The 22340-nt window shown below is 36.3% G+C and overlaps 2 protein-coding genes across 5 annotated transcripts in view; one reads left to right on the top strand and one right to left on the bottom strand.

Annotated features, from left to right (window-relative positions):
• LOC134846964 (elongation factor Tu, mitochondrial-like) overlaps positions 1 to 22340 on the top strand; it is a 448088-nt gene that overhangs the window by 343823 nt on the left and 81925 nt on the right. The gene's annotated exons all lie outside the window — the stretch shown is intronic.
• LOC134847033 (probable tRNA N6-adenosine threonylcarbamoyltransferase) lies at positions 29 to 22316 on the bottom strand. The gene is made up of 5 exons (XM_063864523.1): positions 21771 to 22316; positions 21179 to 21430; positions 20800 to 20919; positions 898 to 1036; positions 29 to 449 (listed from the first exon to the last, which is right to left on the bottom strand). Exons 1-5 carry the CDS (start codon positions 22132 to 22134, stop codon positions 317 to 319), a joined length of 1008 nt encoding a protein of 335 aa, XP_063720593.1. The 5' UTR covers positions 22135 to 22316; the 3' UTR covers positions 29 to 316.

A 22340-nucleotide genomic window follows, 5' to 3' on the forward strand; every position in this document is an offset into this window, starting at 1 on the left:
AAATGGTTCAGTAATACCACGGAAAAACTAACACAAAATTCATGTTTGAAAACAATATAATGTACATGTATTGCATATATTAGAACTTAAACTTCAGTCGTGTAAATTCCAAAATGTGCAAAAAAGAAGCCAAATTGTCCCATGGACAGATGTTCTCGGTACTTCAGTTTACTCGTGAACACAAGAGCAAGTTTGTAATTTTGCAAAGCTGCAAATATTTCATAATAGGCAGCTTTCCGTCACTTCTTTTTCTAGGCCGGAACAAGTGCTCAGACTTTCCGTCTAAATGAGATAGACGCTCGAAAGTGAAGCAAGTTCAGTCGACCCACGTGACTTCCACTGCATCTGTCCTGTATCTCTGAGTACACCATGTTTTATGAAGTGGAGTTGAGATACCCTTGCTAAACATGGCCGCACCCGCCTGTGCAATCATGGCTCCGTTGTCGATACTAAAAATCATTCGTCATAGCAACTGTTTCCACCCTCCTGAAGAAAATGTAAGAAATTTCTGGACAGTAGGAGCGAAACTCTCATGAAACTTATTTTACTACACAATACATCGCTAAGTGGATCCAAGTTTTTCTTATATCAAACCCCCTGATTAAATTTTGGACACTTATTTGGACTAAATATTTAAATTAAATTAAATTTTTCCTTTTAAATCTTTGCTATCTCTTAAAAAAAATTGGCTATTTGTTTTGAAAAAAACTAATTGTTCATTTAGTTAGATATGATATCAAATGACAAATTAAAATGCTGTTTTTGGAAGTTCATCACTGGCAAACGCATGCTTAAACGTTGAAATTAAGTTATTTTATTGGGGACACGCCTAATTTACCACAAGTATCTTTACCGTAACACAGTAATTACAGTTAGAGAAGCTGCTTTCGATCTTACCAGTATCTTTCGTCAATGGCATATAAGTGTGCACCTCTCTCTTTGGCCATGTCTCCCATCATTGTCTGCAGTCTGAGGTTACAGCCAACTCCTCCTACGATCAGAACATCTCCAGCTCCGCAATGGGCCATCGCACGCTCTAAGCACAACTCAGCAATCTAACAAACTAACAAGTTACCCTTTAAACTGGTAGGGCGACAATTCGTTACAAGCGACAATTCGTAACAAGGCATTGGAAAGCAGAATACGCTTGCTCTGCTTCGCTCCGCTGCGCTTACATCCGGCACGAGAGGAATACTGCGTGTGAATCAGTGTTCCCCGCTTAATCTACTGTTACAAATTGTCGCCTCACGTTTTAACTAAAGATACGAAAAGCCTTCGTGCGAACAAAACTATTCTTACCACCTCAAAGCCGGTTTCAGGTGGAGGATGTACACTTGGTTCTGTTTCGCAATTTTAATCAACTAGTTAACCAGCCAGAGGCCTAACCTAGAGGATAATTAATTAAGATTAACTAAGCTATGGCTATTCTACAAGAGCTCACCTTACAAAAAACAGCCCACGTGCAATTTGAACCCTCAATCATATGATTGCTGGGCACCATCGCTACCCATTCGCCAAAAATTTTGTGGCGTTATGACGCGAAGGTAGTGATGGTTTCCAGCAACATGATTGCGGGTTCAAATCGCACGCTCGCTGCAAATAATAAGGTGAGCTCTCGTAAGATAACCATAAATTTGACCAGATTTGCAACAAAAAAAACATAGCCAACTGACAGTTGGAAAAGAGTAATGAACGCAATGAAACTGAAACAAAACCTGACTTTTGAATTTCGAAAAAAAAATAGATGGAATTAAAGCTCTTTGAATTTGTAGAACAATTTATGATAGACGCTTATTTGTTAAAACTAACCCATTTGAAAAAATTGCATCAATAGGCGAAACTTTTATTTCACTGGGATATCTGATAATTAATTTCCTTTTTCGAAATTAGAAGTCGATCACATTATTCGTGACCTTTAGATTCATGCTATTCGATAGTGGATTTTGCTTTCCCTTAAACATTGTTAATGCACTGAACCTAACAAGAAATCAAAGTCAAACCGCGAAAATTCCAAATTGAGCGTTAACAACTTTCAGACTTTTTCCTGAAAAAAAAAACAAAAAAAAATCAGCAAAACCTACATAATATTCCTCACTACGTTCATTACTTAGGCACTTTTGGAAAGTTGTGAGTAGTATTTATCAAAACTCGAATTTTTTGGCGCCTTCAGAACAATTTACTGGCCAATGAACAAAAACGGGTGACATAAAATAGTATCAAGAATGTAGTCAGGGGGTCGAACTCCTGAGGTGGAGTTGGGGGGATAGGGAGGTTGGCTTTTGCCTCTTCCCCCTTATGTCGATAGTGCCACAAGAGTAGCCTTTCAGCGTAGCCTAAACATCTTTTTTCCAAAATTTAGCCTGTTTCATTAGTTAGTAATCCTAAATTTTAACACAGGCAAAGCTTTGCTTCGCAAACACTAGCGAGAACTGGGAAAAAAAGCAGCTCATTAAAGCAATAAGAAAATTTAGAAATAAGCCTCGAATTAGTAACAAAAAAAAGGCTACGTCTCGGATCCCAACCTGCGACCTAGAGATTATGAGTCTCATACACTAACCACTCAGCCGAAAACGCTCGATAGGTTACAAATACTAGCCATAAATAAAGCAGAGAAGAGATGCTATGGAATTTCCACTGCTACAGTCAAAATTCCAAATAAGTGAGCACTTTTAATGAACTCTTTTATTTGCGAGATAGGTTAGAAAAAAGAAGGTTCGTAATAATACACTTTTCTCCCTGGAGTAGCCGGAAAAGTTATAAGCTATATTGACGCATTTTTCACGTCGCGGCAAATTCTTTAAGAATGGCATAACCTGGCTAAAAGACAGATTTAAAGTGTCAAGAACATACGAACACCGAACTTATTCAACGTTTTCAACTTTCGAATTTCAAAAAAAAAATTCAAACTACAAGTTTCGTACAAACATTTTTCATTTGCAAAAAAAAAAACATCCACCTGACAGTTGGAACAGAGTAAGGAACGCAAGGAAACAGAAAACATAGCCAATCGAAGATTGGGAAAGAGTGAACATAAAAAAACACTTTGTTGAAAAAATCTCATCTTTCGAATTTCAAAGGAAAATAGATACCCTTTAAGCTCTTTGTAATTCTAGAACAATTTATGATTGGCGCTTTTTTGATAACATTATTCCAACTTGAGAAAACTGGATCAACAGGTAAAGTTTTTATTCCGCTGGAAATCTAAAAATAAAATTCCACTTTCGAAACTAGAAGTAGTTTACGTTTTTTGCGCTATAACCACGTTCGTATTTGGAGAGTGCTATTTACGTCACTTTCAGCCGATGAATTTCGATTGAACTCAAAATATACCTGAGTGCATCAACATTTTAAGTCTTTTTCCTGAAAAACAAATCAGCAAGACTTATATAAGAGTCTTCACTACTATGTTCATTACTCTAAAAAACTGAAATGTTTTTTGTTAAAAACTTACAAATTTTAAAGAAAAAACATATATCACCTTAAAACTCTTTGCATTTTAAGAACAGTTTATGATTGAAGCTTTATTTGATAAAATTAACCCAAATTGAGAAATCTAAATTAAATTTCACTTTCGATACTGGAAGTCGTTCACGCTTTTTCGCAGATGAAAAAGTAATGAAATCAAAAAAGCTAATAATATATATCTCCTCCAACTCCTCCTACGATCAGAACATCTCCAGCTCCGCAATGGGCCATCGCACGCTCTAAGCACAACTCAGCAATCTAACAAACTAACAAGTTACCCTTTAAACTGGTAGGGCGACAATTCGTTACAAGCGACAATTCGTAACAAGGCATTGGAAAGCAGAATACACTTGCTCTGCTTCGCTCCGCTGCGCTTACATCCGGCACGAGAGGAATACTGCGTGTGAATCAGTGTTCCCCGCTTAATCTACTGTTACAAATTGTCGCCTCACGTTTTAACTAAAGATACGAAAAGCCTTCGTGCGAACAAAACTATTCTTACCACCTCAAAGCCGGTTTCAGGTGGAGGATGTACACTTGGTTCTGTTTCGCAATTTTAATCAACTAGTTAACCAGCCAGAGGCCTAACCTAGAGGATAATTAATTAAGATTAACTAAGCTATGGCTATTCTACAAGAGCTCACCTTACAAAAAACAGCCCACGTGCAATTTGAACCCTCAATCATATGATTGCTGGGCACCATCGCTACCCATTCGCCAAAAATTTTGTGGCGTTATGACGCGAAGGTAGTGATGGTTTCCAGCAACATGATTGCGGGTTCAAATCGCACGCTCGCTGCAAATAATAAGGTGAGCTCTCGTAAGATAACCATAAATTTGACCAGATTTGCAACAAAAAAACATAGCCAACTGACAGTTGGAAAAGAGTAATGAACGCAATGAAACTGAAACAAAACCTGACTTTTGAATTTCGAAAAAAATAGATGGAATTAAAGCTCTTTGAATTTGTAGAACAATTTATGATAGACGCTTATTTGTTAAAACTAACCCATTTGAAAAAATTGCATCAATAGGCGAAACTTTTATTTCACTGGGATATCTGATAATTAATTTCCTTTTTCGAAATTAGAAGTCGATCACATTATTCGTGACCTTTAGATTCATGCTATTCGATAGTGGATTTTGCTTTCCCTTAAACATTGTTAATGCACTGAACCTAACAAGAAATCAAAGTCAAACCGCGAAAATTCCAAATTGAGCGTTAACAACTTTCAGACTTTTTCCTGAAAAAAAAAACAAAAAAAAATAAGCAAAACCTACATAATATTCCTCACTACGTTCATTACTTAGGCACTTTTGGAAAGTTGTGAGTAGTATTTATCAAAACTCGAATTTTTTGGCGCCTTCAGAACAATTTACTGGCCAATGAACAAAAACGGGTGACATAAAATAGTATCAAGAATGTAGTCAGGGGGTCGAACTCCTGAGGTGGAGTTGGTGGGATAGGGAGGTTGGCTTTTGCCTCTTCCCCCTTATGTCGATAGTGCCACAAGAGTAGCCTTTCAGCGTAGCCTAAACATCTTTTTTCCAAAATTTAGCCTGTTTCATTAGTTAGTAATCCTAAATTTTAACACAGGCAAAGCTTTGCTTCGCAAACACTAGCGAGAACTGGGAAAAAAAGCAGCTCATTAAAGCAATAAGAAAAATTAGAAATAAGCCTCGAATTAGTAACAAAAAAAAGGCTACGTCTCGGATCCCAACCTGCGACCTAGAGATTATGAGTCTCATACACTAACCACTCAGCCGAAAACGCTCGATAGGTTACAAATACTAGCCATAAATAAAGCAGAGAAGAGATGCTATGGAATTTCCACTGCTACAGTCAAAATTCCAAATAAGTGAGCACTTTTAATGAACTCTTTTATTTGCGAGATAGGTTAGAAAAAAGAAGGTTCGTAATAATACACTTTTCTCCCTGGAGTAGCCGGAAAAGTTATAAGCTAAATTGACGCATTTTTCACGTCGCGGCAAATTCTTTAAGAATGGCATAACCTGGCTAAAAGACAGATTTAAAGTGTCAAGAACATACGAACACCGAACTTATTCAACGTTTTCAACTTTCGAATTTCAAAAAAAAATTCAAACTACAAGTTTCGTACAAACATTTTTCATTTGCAAAAAAAACATCCACCTGACAGTTGGAACAGAGTAAAGAAGGCAAGGAAACAGAAAACATAGCCAATCGAAGATTGGGAAAGAGTGAACATAAAAAAAACACTTTGTTGAAAAAATCTCATCTTTCGAATTTCAAAGGAAAATAGATACCCTTTAAGCTCTTCGTAATTCTAGAACAATTTATGATTGGCGCTTTTTTGATAACATTATTCCACTTTGAGAAAACTGGATCAACAGGTAAAGTTTTTATTCCGCTGGAAATCTAAAAATAAAATTCCACTTTCGAAACTAGAAGTAGTTTACGTTTTTTGCGCTAAAACCACGTTCGTATTTGGAGAGTGCTATTTACGTCACTTTCAGCCGATGAATTTCGATTGAACTCAAAATATACCTGAGTGCATCAACATTTTAAGTCTTTTTCCTGAAAAACAAATCAGCAAGACTTATATAAGAGTCTTCACTACTATGTTCATTACTCTAAAAAACTGAAATGTTTTTTGTTAAAAACTTACAAATTTTAAAGAAAAAATATATATCACCTTAAAACTCTTTGCATTTTAAGAACAGTTTATGATTGAAGCTTTATTTGATAAAATTAACCCAAATTGGGAAATCTAAATTAAATTTCACTTTCGATACTGGAAGTCGTTCACGCTTTTTCGCAGATGAAAAAGTAATGAAATCAAAAAAGCTAATAATATATATCTCCTCCAACTCCTCCTACGATCAGAACATCTCCAGCTCCGCAATGGGCCATCGCACGCTCTAAGCACAACTCAGCAATCTAACAAACTAACAAGTTACCCTTTAAACTGGTAGGGCGACAATTCGTTACAAGCGACAATTCGTAACAAGGCATTGGAAAGCAGAATACACTTGCTCTGCTTCGCTCCGCTGCGCTTACATCCGGCACGAGAGGAATACTGCGTGTGAATCAGTGTTCCCCGCTTAATCTACTGTTACAAATTGTCGCCTCACGTTTTAACTAAAGATACGAAAAGCCTTCGTGCGAACAAAACTATTCTTACCACCTCAAAGCCGGTTCCAGGTGGAGGATGTACACTTGGTTCTGTTTCGCAATTTTAATCAACTAGTTAACCAGCCAGAGGCCTAACCTAGAGGATAATTAATTAAGATTAACTAAGCTATGGCTATTCTACAAGAGCTCACCTTACAAAAAACAGCCCACGTGCAATTTGAACCCTCAATCATATGATTGCTGGGCACCATCGCTACCCATTCGCCAAAAATTTTGTGGCGTTATGACGCGAAGGTAGTGATGGTTTCCAGCAACATGATTGCGGGTTCAAATCGCACGCGCGCTGCAAATAATAAGGTGAGCTCTCGTAAGATAACCATAAATTTGACCAGATTTGCAACAAAAAAACATAGCCAACTGACAGTTGGAAAAGAGTAATGAACGCAATGAAACTGAAACAAAACCTGACTTTTGAATTTCGAAAAAAATAGATGGAATTAAAGCTCTTTGAATTTGTAAACAATTTATGATAGACGCTTATTTGTTAAAACTAACCCATTTGAAAAAATTGCATCAATAGGCGAAACTTTTATTTCACTGGGATATCTGATAATTAATTTCCTTTTTCGAAATTAGAAGTCGATCACATTATTCGTGACCTTTAGATTCATGCTATTCGATAGTGGATTTTGCTTTCCCTTAAACATTGTTAATGCACTGAACCTAACAAGAAATCAAAGTCAAACCGCGAAAATTCCAAATTGAGCGTTAACAACTTTCAGACTTTTTCCTGAAAAAAAAAAAACAAAAAAAATCAGCAAAACCTACATAATATTCCTCACTACGTTCATTACTTAGGCACTTTTGGAAAGTTGTGAGTAGTATTTATCAAAACTCGAATTTTTTGGCGCCTTCAGAACAATTTACTGGCCAATGAACAAAAACGGGTGACATAAAATAGTATATCAAGAATGTAGTCAGGGGGTCGAACTCCTGAGGTGGAGTTGGGGGGATAGGGAGGTTGGCTTTTGCCTCTTCCCCCTTATGTCGATAGTGCCACAAGAGTAGCCTTTCAGCGTAGCCTAAACATCTTTTTTCCAAAATTTAGCCTGTTTCATTAGTTAGTAATCCTAAATTTAACACAGGCAAAGCTTTGCTTCGCAAACACTAGCGAGAACTGGGAAAAAAAGCAGCTCATTAAAGCAATAAGAAAAATTAGAAATAAGCCTCGAATTAGTAACAAAAAAAAGGCTACGTCTCGGATCCCAACCTGCGACCTAGAGATTATGAGTCTCATACACTAACCACTCAGCCGAAAACGCTCGATAGGTTACAAATACTAGCCATAAATAAAGCAGAGAAGAGATGCTATGGAATTTCCACTGCTACAGTCAAAATTCCAAATAAGTGAGCACTTTTAATGAACTCTTTTATTTGCGAGATAGGTTAGAAAAAAGAAGGTTCGTAATAATACACTTTTCTCCCTGGAGTAGCCGGAAAAGTTATAAGCTATATTGACGCATTTTTCACGTCGCGGCAAATTCTTTAAGAATGGCATAACCTGGCTAAAAGACAGATTTAAAGTGTCAAGAACATACGAACACCGAACTTATTCAACGTTTTCAACTTTCGAATTTCAAAAAAAAATTCAAACTACAAGTTTCGTACAAACATTTTTCATTTGCAAAAAAAAACATCCACCTGACAGTTGGAACAGAGTAAAGAACGCAAGGAAACAGAAAACATACCCAATCGAAGATTGGGAAAGAGTGAACATAAAAAAACACTTTGTTGAAAAAATCTCATCTTTCGAATTTCAAAGGAAAATAGATACCCTTTAAGCTCTTTGTAATTCTAGAACAATTTATGATTGGCGCTTTTTTGATAACATTATTCCAACTTGAGAAAACTGGATCAACAGGTAAAGTTTTTATTCCGCTGGAAATCTAAAAATAAAATTCCACTTTCGAAACTAGAAGTAGTTTACGTTTTTTGCGCTATAACCACGTTCGTATTTGGAGAGTGCTATTTACGTCACTTTCAGCCGATGAATTTCGATTGAACTCAAAATATACCTGAGTGCATCAACATTTTAAGTCTTTTTCCTGAAAAACAAATCAGCAAGACTTATATAAGAGTCTTCACTACTATGTTCATTACTCTAAAAAACTGAAATGTTTTTTGTTAAAAACTTACAAATTTTAAAGAAAAAATATATATCACCTTAAAACTCTTTGCATTTTAAGAACAGTTTATGATTGAAGCTTTATTTGATAAAATTAACCCAAATTGAGAAATCTAAATTAAATTTCACTTTCGATACTGGAAGTCGTTCACGCTTTTTCGCAGATGAAAAAGTAATGAAATCAAAAAAGCTAATAATATATATCTCCTCCAACTCCTCCTACGATCAGAACATCTCCAGCTCCGCAATGGGCCATCGCACGCTCTAAGCACAACTCAGCAATCTAACAAACTAACAAGTTACCCTTTAAACTGGTAGGGCGACAATTCGTTACAAGCGACAATTCGTAACAAGGCATTGGAAAGCAGAATACGCTTGCTCTGCTTCGCTCCGCTGCGCTTACATCCGGCACGAGAGGAATACTGCGTGTGAATCAGTGTTCCCCGCTTAATCTACTGTTACAAATTGTCGCCTCACGTTTTAACTAAAGATACGAAAAGCCTTCGTGCGAACAAAACTATTCTTACCACCTCAAAGCCGGTTTCAGGTGGAGGATGTACACTTGGTTCTGTTTCGCAATTTTAATCAACTAGTTAACCAGCCAGAGGCCTAACCTAGAGGATAATTAATTAAGATTAACTAAGCTATGGCTATTCTACAAGAGCTCACCTTACAAAAAACAGCCCACGTGCAATTTGAACCCTCAATCATATGATTGCTGGGCACCATCGCTACCCATTCGCCAAAAATTTTGTGGCGTTATGACGCGAAGGTAGTGATGGTTTCCAGCAACATGATTGCGGGTTCAAATCGCACGCGCGCTGCAAATAATAAGGTGAGCTCTCGTAAGATAACCATAAATTTGACCAGATTTGCAACAAAAAAAACATAGCCAACTGACAGTTGGAAAAGAGTAATGAACGCAATGAAACTGAAACAAAACCTGACTTTTGAATTTCGAAAAAAATAGATGGAATTAAAACTCTTTGAATTTGTAGAACAATTTATGATAGACGCTTATTTGTTAAAACTAACCCATTTGAAAAAATTGCATCAATAGGCGAAACTTTTATTTCACTGGGATATCTGATAATTAATTTCCTTTTTCGAAATTAGAAGTCGATCACATTATTCGTGACCTTTAGATTCATGCTATTCGATAGTGGATTTTGCTTTCCCTTAAACATTGTTAATGCACTGAACCTAACAAGAAATCAAAGTCAAACCGCGAAAATTCCAAATTGAGCGTTAACAACTTTCAGACTTTTTCCTGAAAAAAAAACAAAAAAAAATCAGCAAAACCTACATAATATTCCTCACTACGTTCATTACTTAGGCACTTTTGGAAAGTTGTGAGTAGTATTTATCAAAACTCGAATTTTTTGGCGCCTTCAGAACAATTTACTGGCCAATGAACAAAAACGGGTGACATAAAATAGTATCAAGAATGTAGTCAGGGGGTCGAACTCCTGAGGTGGAGTTGGGGGGATAGGGAGGTTGGCTTTTGCCTCTTCCCCCTTATGTCGATAGTGCCACAAGAGTAGCCTTTCAGCGTAGCCTAAACATCTTTTTTCCAAAATTTAGCCTGTTTCATTAGTTAGTAATCCTAAATTTTAACACAGGCAAAGCTTTGCTTCGCAAACACTAGCGAGAACTGGGAAAAAAAGCAGCTCATTAAAGCAATAAGAAAATTTAGAAATAAGCCTCGAATTAGTAACAAAAAAAAGGCTACGTCTCGGATCCCAACCTGCGACCTAGAGATTATGAGTCTCATACACTAACCACTCAGCCGAAAACGCTCGATAGGTTACAAATACTAGCCATAAATAAAGCAGAGAAGAGATGCTATGGAATTTCCACTGCTACAGTCAAAATTCCAAATAAGTGAGCACTTTTAATGAACTCTTTTATTTGCGAGATAGGTTAGAAAAAAGAAGGTTCGTAATAATACACTTTTCTCCCTGGAGTAGCCGGAAAAGTTATAAGCTATATTGACGCATTTTTCACGTCGCGGCAAATTCTTTAAGAATGGCATAACCTGGCTAAAAGACAGATTTAAAGTGTCAAGAACATACGAACACCGAACTTATTCAACGTTTTCAACTTTCGAATTTCAAAAAAAAAAATTCAAACTACAAGTTTCGTACAAACATTTTTCATTTGCAAAAAAAAAAACATCCACCTGACAGTTGGAACAGAGTAAGGAACGCAAGGAAACAGAAAACATAGCCAATCGAAGATTGGGAAAGAGTGAACATAAAAAAACACTTTGTTGAAAAAATCTCATCTTTCGAATTTCAAAGGAAAATAGATACCCTTTAAGCTCTTTGTAATTCTAGAACAATTTATGATTGGCGCTTTTTTGATAACATTATTCCAACTTGAGAAAACTGGATCAACAGGTAAAGTTTTTATTCCGCTGGAAATCTAAAAATAAAATTCCACTTTCGAAACTAGAAGTAGTTTACGTTTTTTGCGCTATAACCACGTTCGTATTTGGAGAGTGCTATTTACGTCACTTTCAGCCGATGAATTTCGATTGAACTCAAAATATACCTGAGTGCATCAACATTTTAAGTCTTTTTCCTGAAAAACAAATCAGCAAGACTTATATAAGAGTCTTCACTACTATGTTCATTACTCTAAAAAACTGAAATGTTTTTTGTTAAAAACTTACAAATTTTAAAGAAAAAACATATATCACCTTAAAACTCTTTGCATTTTAAGAACAGTTTATGATTGAAGCTTTATTTGATAAAATTAACCCAAATTGAGAAATCTAAATTAAATTTCACTTTCGATACTGGAAGTCGTTCACGCTTTTTCGCAGATGAAAAAGTAATGAAATCAAAAAAGCTAATAATATATATCTCCTCCAACTCCTCCTACGATCAGAACATCTCCAGCTCCGCAATGGGCCATCGCACGCTCTAAGCACAACTCAGCAATCTAACAAACTAACAAGTTACCCTTTAAACTGGTAGGGCGACAATTCGTTACAAGCGACAATTCGTAACAAGGCATTGGAAAGCAGAATACACTTGCTCTGCTTCGCTCCGCTGCGCTTACATCCGGCACGAGAGGAATACTGCGTGTGAATCAGTGTTCCCCGCTTAATCTACTGTTACAAATTGTCGCCTCACGTTTTAACTAAAGATACGAAAAGCCTTCGTGCGAACAAAACTATTCTTACCACCTCAAAGCCGGTTTCAGGTGGAGGATGTACACTTGGTTCTGTTTCGCAATTTTAATCAACTAGTTAACCAGCCAGAGGCCTAACCTAGAGGATAATTAATTAAGATTAACTAAGCTATGGCTATTCTACAAGAGCTCACCTTACAAAAAACAGCCCACGTGCAATTTGAACCCTCAATCATATGATTGCTGGGCACCATCGCTACCCATTCGCCAAAAATTTTGTGGCGTTATGACGCGAAGCTAGTGATGGTTTCCAGCAACATGATTGCGGGTTCAAATCGCACGCTCGCTGCAAATAATAAGGTGAGCTCTCGTAAGATAACCATAAATTTGACCAGATTTGCAACAAAAAAACATAGCCAACTGACAGTTGGAAAAGAGTAATGAACGCAATGAAACTGAAACAAAACCTGACTTTTGAATTTCGAAAAAAATAGATGGAATTAAAGCTCTTTGAATTTGTAGAACAATTTATGATAGACGCTTATTTGTTAAAACTAACCCATTTGAAAAAATTGCATCAATAGGCGAAACTTTTATTTCACTGGGATATCTGATAATTAATTTCCTTTTTCGAAATTAGAAGTCGATCACATTATTCGTGACCTTTAGATTCATGCTATTCGATAGTGGATTTTGCTTTCCCTTAAACATTGTTAATGCACTGAACCTAACAAGAAATCAAAGTCAAACCGCGAAAATTCCAAATTGAGCGTTAACAACTTTCAGACTTTTTCCTGAAAAAAAAAACAAAAAAAAATAAGCAAAACCTACATAATATTCCTCACTACGTTCATTACTTAGGCACTTTTGGAAAGTTGTGAGTAGTATTTATCAAAACTCGAATTTTTTGGCGCCTTCAGAACAATTTACTGGCCAATGAACAAAAACGGGTGACATAAAATAGTATCAAGAATGTAGTCAGGGGGTCGAACTCCTGAGGTGGAGTTGGGGGGATAGGGAGGTTGGCTTTTGCCTCTTCCCCCTTATGTCGATAGTGCCACAAGAGTAGCCTTTCAGCGTAGCCTAAACATCTTTTTTCCAAAATTTAGCCTGTTTCATTAGTTAGTAATCCTAAATTTTAACACAGGCAAAGCTTTGCTTCGCAAACACTAGCGAGAACTGGGAAAAAAAGCAGCTCATTAAAGCAATAAGAAAAATTAGAAATAAGCCTCGAATTAGTAACAAAAAAAAGGCTACGTCTCGGATCCCAACCTGCGACCTAGAGATTATGAGTCTCATACACTAACCACTCAGCCGAAAACGCTCGATAGGTTACAAATACTAGCCATAAATAAAGCAGAGAAGAGATGCTATGGAATTTCCACTGCTACAGTCAAAATTCCAAATAAGTGAGCACTTTTAATGAACTCTTTTATTTGCGAGATAGGTTAGAAAAAAGAAGGTTCGTAATAATACACTTTTCTCCCTGGAGTAGCCGGAAAAGTTATAAGCTAAATTGACGCATTTTTCACGTCGCGGCAAATTCTTTAAGAATGGCATAACCTGGCTAAAAGACAGATTTAAAGTGTCAAGAACATACGAACACCGAACTTATTCAACGTTTTCAACTTTCGAATTTCAAAAAAAAATTCAAACTACAAGTTTCGTACAAACATTTTTCATTTGCAAAAAAAAACACCCACCTGACAGTTGGAACAGAGTAAAGAAGGCAAGGAAACAGAAAACATAGCCAATCGAAGATTGGGAAAGAGTGAACATAAAAAAAACACTTTGTTGAATAAATCTCATCTTTCGAATTTCAAAGGAAAATAGATACCCTTTAAGCTCTTTGTAATTCTAGAACAATTTATGATTGGCGCTTTTTTGATAACATTATTCCAACTTGAGAAAACTGGATCAACAGGTAAAGTTTTTATTCCGCTGGAAATCTAAAAATAAAATTCCACTTTCGAAACTAGAAGTAGTTTACGTTTTTTGCGCTAAAACCACGTTCGTATTTGGAGAGTGCTATTTACGTCACTTTCAGCCGATGAATTTCGATTGAACTCAAAATATACCTGAGTGCATCAACATTTTAAGTCTTTTTCCTGAAAAACAAATCAGCAAGACTTATATAAGAGTCTTCACTACTATGTTCATTACTCTAAAAAACTGAAATGTTTTTTGTTAAAAACTTACAAATTTTAAAGAAAAAATATATATCACCTTAAAACTCTTTGCATTTTAAGAACAGTTTATGATTGAAGCTTTATTTGATAAAATTAACCCAAATTGGGAAATCTAAATTAAATTTCACTTTCGATACTGGAAGTCGTTCACGCTTTTTCGCAGATGAAAAAGTAATGAAATCAAAAAAGCTAATAATATATATCTCCTCCAACTCCTCCTACGATCAGAACATCTCCAGCTCCGCAATGGGCCATCGCACGCTCTAAGCACAACTCAGCAATCTAACAAACTAACAAGTTACCCTTTAAACTGGTAGGGCGACAATTCGTTACAAGCGACAATTCGTAACAAGGCATTGGAAAGCAGAATACACTTGCTCTGCTTCGCTCCGCTGCGCTTACATCCGGCACGAGAGGAATACTGCGTGTGAATCAGTGTTCCCCGCTTAATCTACTGTTACAAATTGTCGCCTCACGTTTTAACTAAAGATACGAAAAGCCTTCGTGCGAACAAAACTATTCTTACCACCTCAAAGCCGGTTTCAGGTGGAGGATGTACACTTGGTTCTGTTTCGCAATTTTAATCAACTAGTTAACCAGCCAGAGGCCTAACCTAGAGGATAATTAATTAAGATTAACTAAGCTATGGCTATTCTACAAGAGCTCACCTTACAAAAAACAGCCCACGTGCAATTTGAACCCTCAATCATATGATTGCTGGGCACCATCGCTACCCATTCGCCAAAAATTTTGTGGCGTTATGACGCGAAGGTAGTGATGGTTTCCAGCAACATGATTGCGGGTTCAAATCGCACGCGCGCTGCAAATAATAAGGTGAGCTCTCGTAAGATAACCATAAATTTGACCAGATTTGCAACAAAAAAACATAGCCAACTGACAGTTGGAAAAGAGTAATGAACGCAATGAAACTGAAACAAAACCTGACTTTTGAATTTCGAAAAAAATAGATGGAATTAAAGCTCTTTGAATTTGTAGAACAATTTATGATAGACGCTTATTTGTTAAAACTAACCCATTTGAAAAAATTGCATCAATAGGCGAAACTTTTATTTCACTGGGATATCTGATAATTAATTTCCTTTTTCGAAATTAGAAGTCGATCACATTATTCGTGACCTTTAGATTCATGCTATTCGATAGTGGATTTTGCTTTCCCTTAAACATTGTTAATGCACTGAACCTAACAAGAAATCAAAGTCAAACCGCGAAAATTCCAAATTGAGCGTTAACAACTTTCAGACTTTTTCCTGAAAAAAAAAAAAAACAAAAAAAATCAGCAAAACCTACATAATATTCCTCACTACGTTCATTACTTAGGCACTTTTGGAAAGTTGTGAGTAGTATTTATCAAAACTCGAATTTTTTGGCGCCTTCAGAACAATTTACTGGCCAATGAACAAAAACGGGTGACATAAAATAGTATATCAAGAATGTAGTCAGGGGGTCGAACTCCTGAGGTGGAGTTGGGGGGATAGGGAGGTTGGCTTTTGCCTCTTCCCCCTTATGTCGATAGTGCCACAAGAGTAGCCTTTCAGCGTAGCCTAAACATCTTTTTTCCAAAATTTAGCCTGTTTCATTAGTTAGTAATCCTAAATTTAACACAGGCAAAGCTTTGCTTCGCAAACACTAGCGAGAACTGGGAAAAAAAGCAGCTCATTAAAGCAATAAGAAAAATTAGAAATAAGCCTCGAATTAGTAACAAAAAAAAGGCTACGTCTCGGATCCCAACCTGCGACCTAGAGATTATGAGTCTCATACACTAACCACTCAGCCGAAAACGCTCGATAGGTTACAAATACTAGCCATAAATAAAGCAGAGAAGAGATGCTATGGAATTTCCACTGCTACAGTCAAAATTCCAAATAAGTGAGCACTTTTAATGAACTCTTTTATTTGCGAGATAGGTTAGAAAAAAGAAGGTTCGTAATAATACACTTTTCTCCCTGGAGTAGCCGGAAAAGTTATAAGCTATATTGACGCATTTTTCACGTCGCGGCAAATTCTTTAAGAATGGCATAACCTGGCTAAAAGACAGATTTAAAGTGTCAAGAACATACGAACACCGAACTTATTCAACGTTTTCAACTTTCGAATTTCAAAAAAAAATTCAAACTACAAGTTTCGTACAAACATTTTTCATTTGCAAAAAAAAACATCCACCTGACAGTTGGAACAGAGTAAAGAACGCAAGGAAACAGAAAACATACCCAATCGAAGATTGGGAAAGAGTGAACATAAAAAAACACTTTGTTGAAAAAATCTCATCTTTCGAATTTCAAAGGAAAATAGATACCCTTTAAGCTCTTTGTAATTCTAGAACAATTTATGATTGGCGCTTTTTTGATAACATTATTCCAACTTGAGAAAACTGGATCAACAGGTAAAGTTTTTATTCCGCTGGAAATCTAAAAATAAAATTCCACTTTCGAAACTAGAAGTAGTTTACGTTTTTTGCGCTATAACCACGTTCGTATTTGGAGAGTGCTATTTACGTCACTTTCAGCCGATGAATTTCGATTGAACTCAAAATATACCTGAGTGCATCAACATTTTAAGTCTTTTTCCTGAAAAACAAATCAGCAAGACTTATATAAGAGTCTTCACTACTATGTTCATTACTCTAAAAAACTGAAATGTTTTTTGTTAAAAACTTACAAATTTTAAAGAAAAAATATATATCACCTTAAAACTCTTTGCATTTTAAGAACAGTTTATGATTGAAGCTTTATTTGATAAAATTAACCCAAATTGAGAAATCTAAATTAAATTTCACTTTCGATACTGGAAGTCGTTCACGCTTTTTCGCAGATGAAAAAGTAATGAAATCAAAAAAGCTAATAATATATATCTCCTCCAACTCCTCCTACGATCAGAACATCTCCAGCTCCGCAATGGGCCATCGCACGCTCTAAGCACAACTCAGCAATCTAACAAACTAACAAGTTACCCTTTAAACTGGTAGGGCGACAATTCGTTACAAGCGACAATTCGTAACAAGGCATTGGAAAGCAGAATACGCTTGCTCTGCTTCGCTCCGCTGCGCTTACATCCGGCACGAGAGGAATACTGCGTGTGAATCAGTGTTCCCCGCTTAATCTACTGTTACAAATTGTCGCCTCACGTTTTAACTAAAGATACGAAAAGCCTTCGTGCGAACAAAACTATTCTTACCACCTCAAAGCCGGTTTCAGGTGGAGGATGTACACTTGGTTCTGTTTCGCAATTTTAATCAACTAGTTAACCAGCCAGAGGCCTAACCTAGAGGATAATTAATTAAGATTAACTAAGCTATGGCTATTCTACAAGAGCTCACCTTACAAAAAACAGCCCACGTGCAATTTGAACCCTCAATCATATGATTGCTGGGCACCATCGCTACCCATTCGCCAAAAATTTTGTGGCGTTATGACGCGAAGGTAGTGATGGTTTCCAGCAACATGATTGCGGGTTCAAATCGCACGCGCGCTGCAAATAATAAGGTGAGCTCTCGTAAGATAACCATAAATTTGACCAGATTTGCAACAAAAAAAACATAGCCAACTGACAGTTGGAAAAGAGTAATGAACGCAATGAAACTGAAACAAAACCTGACTTTTGAATTTCGAAAAAAATAGATGGAATTAAAACTCTTTGAATTTGTAGAACAATTTATGATAGACGCTTATTTGTTAAAACTAACCCATTTGAAAAAATTGCATCAATAGGCGAAACTTTTATTTCACTGGGATATCTGATAATTAATTTCCTTTTTCGAAATTAGAAGTCGATCACATTATTCGTGACCTTTAGATTCATGCTATTCGATAGTGGATTTTGCTTTCCCTTAAACATTGTTAATGCACTGAACCTAACAAGAAATCAAAGTCAAACCGCGAAAATTCCAAATTGAGCGTTAACAACTTTCAGACTTTTTCCTGAAAAAAAAACAAAAAAAAATCAGCAAAACCTACATAATATTCCTCACTACGTTCATTACTTAGGCACTTTTGGAAAGTTGTGAGTAGTATTTATCAAAACTCGAATTTTTTGGCGCCTTCAGAACAATTTACTGGCCAATGAACAAAAACGGGTGACATAAAATAGTATCAAGAATGTAGTCAGGGGGTCGAACTCCTGAGGTGGAGTTGGGGGGATAGGGAGGTTGGCTTTTGCCTCTTCCTCCTTATGTCGATAGTGCCACAAGAGTAGCCTTTCAGCGTAGCCTAAACATCTTTTTTCCAAAATTTAGCCTGTTTCATTAGTTAGTAATCCTAAATTTTAACACAGGCAAAGCTTTGCTTCGCAAACACTAGCGAGAACTGGGAAAAAAAGCAGCTCATTAAAGCAATAAGAAAAATTAGAAATAAGCCTCGAATTAGTAACAAAAAAAGGCTACGTCTCGGATCCCAACCTGCGACCTAGAGATTATGAGTCTCATACACTAACCACTCAGCCGAAAACGCTCGATAGGTTACAAATACTAGCCATAAATAAAGCAGAGAAGAGATGCTATGGAATTTTCACTGCTACAGTCAAAATTCCAAATAAGTGAGCACTTTTAATGAACTCTTTTATTTGCGAGATAGGTTAGAAAAAAGAAGGTTCGTAATAATACACTTTTCTCTCTGGAGTAGCCGGAAAAGTTATAGGCTATATTGACGCATTTTTCACGTCGCGGCAAATTCTTTAAGAATGGCATAATCTGGCTTAAAGACAGATTTAAAGTGTCAAGAACATACGAACGCCGAACTTATTCAACGTTTTCAACTTTCGAATTTCAAAAAAAAATTCAAACTACAAGTTTCGTACAAACATTTTTCATTTGCAAAAAAAAAACATCCACCTGACAGTTGGAACAGAGTAAAGAACGCAAGGAAACAGAAAACATAGCCAATCGAAGATTGGGAAAGAGTGAACATAAAAAAAACACTTTAATGAAAAAATCTCATCTTTCGAATTTCAAAGGAAAATAGATACCCTTTAAGCTCTTTGTAATTCTAGAACAATTTATGATTGGCGCTTTTTTGATAACATTATTCCAATTTGAGAAAACTGGATCAACAGGTAAAGTTTTTATTCCGCTGGAAATCTAAAAATAAAATTCCACTTTCGAAACTAGAAGTAGTTTACGTTTTTTGCTCTATAACCACGTTCGTATTTGGAGAGTGCTATTTACGTCACTTTCAGCCGATGAATTTCGATTGAACTCAAAATATACCTGAGTGCATCAACATTTTAAGTCTTTTTCCTGAAAAACAAATCAGCAAGACTTATATAAGAGTCTTCACTACTATGTTCATTACTCTAAAAAACTGAAATGTTTTTTGTTAAAAACTTACAAATTTTAAAGAAAAAATATATATCACCTTCAAACTCTTTGCATTTTAAGAACAGTTTATGATTGAAGCTTTATTTGATAAAATTAACCCAAATTGAGAAATCTAAATTAAATTTCACTTTCGATACTGGAAGTCGTTCACGCTTTTTCGCAGATGAAAAAGTAATAAAATCAAAAAAGCTAATAATATATATATATATATACATATATATACATATATATATACATATATATACATATATATACATATATATACATATATATACATATATATACATAAATATACATATATATACATATATATACAAAGGCATTAATATGTATGAATGCACATCTGTAGTTATTGGAGCATTTTAAAACTTTTCCTGGAAAACAAAAAAAATCACCAAGACCTATATAAGAGTCTTCACTACGCTCATAACTCTTAACAATTCTGGACTGGAATTGAAATCGGGACATTTGTCGTCCCATGCATGTAGGTTATCTCTATGCTAAAACAACAACGGACATAGCTGACCCATACATGTGGGTTATCTCTATGCTAAAATAGCTAAACCTACAGCGGATCTTGATATGCTGAAAAAGCAAGTAAATTGCCAAAAACTGTGTATAACAGGTAAGAATTCTAGTACCCGGTTGCAAAGCCAGTGCTTATCGCAAGGCAAATCAAAACTGTAGCTACAAGTTTTATCACCCTTCTAACAAGAAAAATTTTGTAGTGCCTGTTTCAAGCCCCTTGCTGATAGTAAGGGTATCTGAAGTACCAGGCTGCTGTGCATAGAGCTGGAACAAGACGTACCATAGTTATGTTTGCAGGTAGAGGTGTTTTTTCGACTTGGTATTGCTTATTTGTGCGTACTTTGCGCAGAACCACTTAAAGTCTCCAAAAGCATTAAGAATTACTTTAACCGACTCAATGAACTACTTCTTTGGGAAACACTTCAACTTTTGAATTTTCAAGAATAACAATTATGACCGATATGAAAGAAGAAATATGATCCCGAATACAAAATTCCTCCCTATTTTCTGTGGTCTAAACAATAATACTTTAGTCTCTTATCTAGCTGAAAATGTCATTAAGTATATTTGACAACTCTTAATGACTTTAGTACCCGGACGACTTCTTTTGACACAGAGAAAACTATTTCGCAATTTTTATTAGGTCTGTTAACAGCTGAAGTATACAACTTTGTATGAGCTGTCTTTTCGGTACCTGACTCAGAATTAAAAAAAAAATACACCCGAATACAACGTAAATTCCCTCTACGTGGTTGGGAGAAGAAAGGTTTCAGAAGTCTAATTTCAGGTTAGAAGACATTTGCTTTAGCAGAGTAATATGTCAATTTGAAATCCAACCCAACCTTACCTGTTACTTCGATGAGCATAGCAAACACTGTTTCCTGAAGAGAGAAGCACAAATCCGACTTCGAATATTTTCCACTTTTCAGCCAGTTGTTGGCCCTGTCTTCAATGAAACTCAGCAGACCTAAAAATAGGTGGATATATTAAACACATCACAAACAACAGAATAGCAAGGAGCTCAACGACATGCCAGAACAAATGATGTTTTAAAACAATCAAAAGAAGCATGACACAATTGGACACATGAAACCACAAGAATAAAATATTCAAAGCAATGCCTTTATAACCATTAATAGAAAATCGTACTCAACAGCACTACGTCGACTTCGTTCTTATCGTGCTTTGGCTGCTTCTTTATGTTGTCATAATTCAAACACTATTACCTGAAAATGACACATCCATGCCCTTCACAATGTAAGGCAACTCCAACAACTGCTTGCCTTGTTTCGCCATCTGCTCAATGTTGTAGCCTGGACTGGGATCATTAGACAGTTTCAGCACTCGGGCAAATCTGTCCAGGCAGTTACCAACAGCTATATCAATTGTCTCTCCGAATATCTGGTATCTATTCTGCGAATACGCTATCACTTGAGTATTTCCGCCACTTACGTAGAGAATAACCGGCTTGTTTGCTCCTAAAAATTAATTTCTGAGGGGAAAATAGCAACCAACCAAATTGATTTTTCAGAGATCTAGCAACCACAAAAAATTAATATTATCGAAAATTGATGTCAAGCCTTTTTGAAATCTTCGTTGAGTGAAGTTCGGAGTTTTGTCCGCTTTTCGAGTTTTTTTTAAGTTGCAGATGGTTCTAGAGCCGAGTTTTTAGAAGTATTGTTTATTTGGATCGGTTAGATCTCCTTAGAATCGGTTGGATCGGTTGGATCTCCTTAGAAGTATTGTTTATTTGGATCGGTTAAAATTTGGAAGTCAAACACCAATACGTTTTCTCATCCTGCAAGGACAAACTGATACCTGTGATGAGACGGCCCATTTCTATGTGACCCACACAATGGTTCACACCTATGATCGGTATATTGAAGATCTGTGCCAATGTCCTAGCCACAACGGCAACAGTAACTAGAGGTCCCCCCATGCCTGGTCCTTTGGTGTACGCAATTGCGTCTATCTTATCAAACGACAACTCGGCTTTCTGCAAAGCCTCTTCCAATATAGGCATTATCCATTGCTGGTGGTGTCTCGCCGTTTCTCTCGGAATGAATCCTTCTCCCGGTGGTGTAATGTATGTGTGTCGAGGATTCGATAACACTTCTCCGTCTCTGATGATTCCGATACCAATTTTGTTTGCACTGCCTTCAAATCCGATAATAGTGGGCATCGTCGCGCCAATAGAAAACGTTTCAGCAAATAATTTCAAATCAACGGCAAAAGAATCTGAGATCAAACTAGATAAATGGTCAAGGCAGTTGTAATATCAAGTTACAGTTCACAGCAGATATTTGTCTGAAAAAACACCACTTTTTCGCACATAATAAACTGATTTTGTTCATTCTCAACAGCACACTAGTATTGACGTAACTTAGC

This window comes from Symsagittifera roscoffensis, chromosome 1, assembly GCF_963678635.1.
Source record: "Symsagittifera roscoffensis chromosome 1, txSymRosc1.1, whole genome shotgun sequence".
Taxonomy (NCBI): domain Eukaryota; kingdom Metazoa; phylum Xenacoelomorpha; order Acoela; family Convolutidae; genus Symsagittifera; species Symsagittifera roscoffensis.

Coding starts and splice junctions, on each gene's coding strand:
- LOC134847033 (XM_063864523.1), bottom strand. CDS start 22,134: ATGCCCACTATTATCGGATTTGAAGGCAGTGCAAACAAAATTGGTATC. Junction 20,920..21,178: donor CATGGATGTGTCATTTTCAG/GTAATAGTGTTT, acceptor ACCTATTTTTAG/GTCTGCTGAGTTTCATTGAA. Junction 1,037..20,799: donor TATGCTCATCGAAGTAACAG/GTAAGGTTGGGT, acceptor AGTTGTGCTTAG/AGCGTGCGATGGCCCATTGC.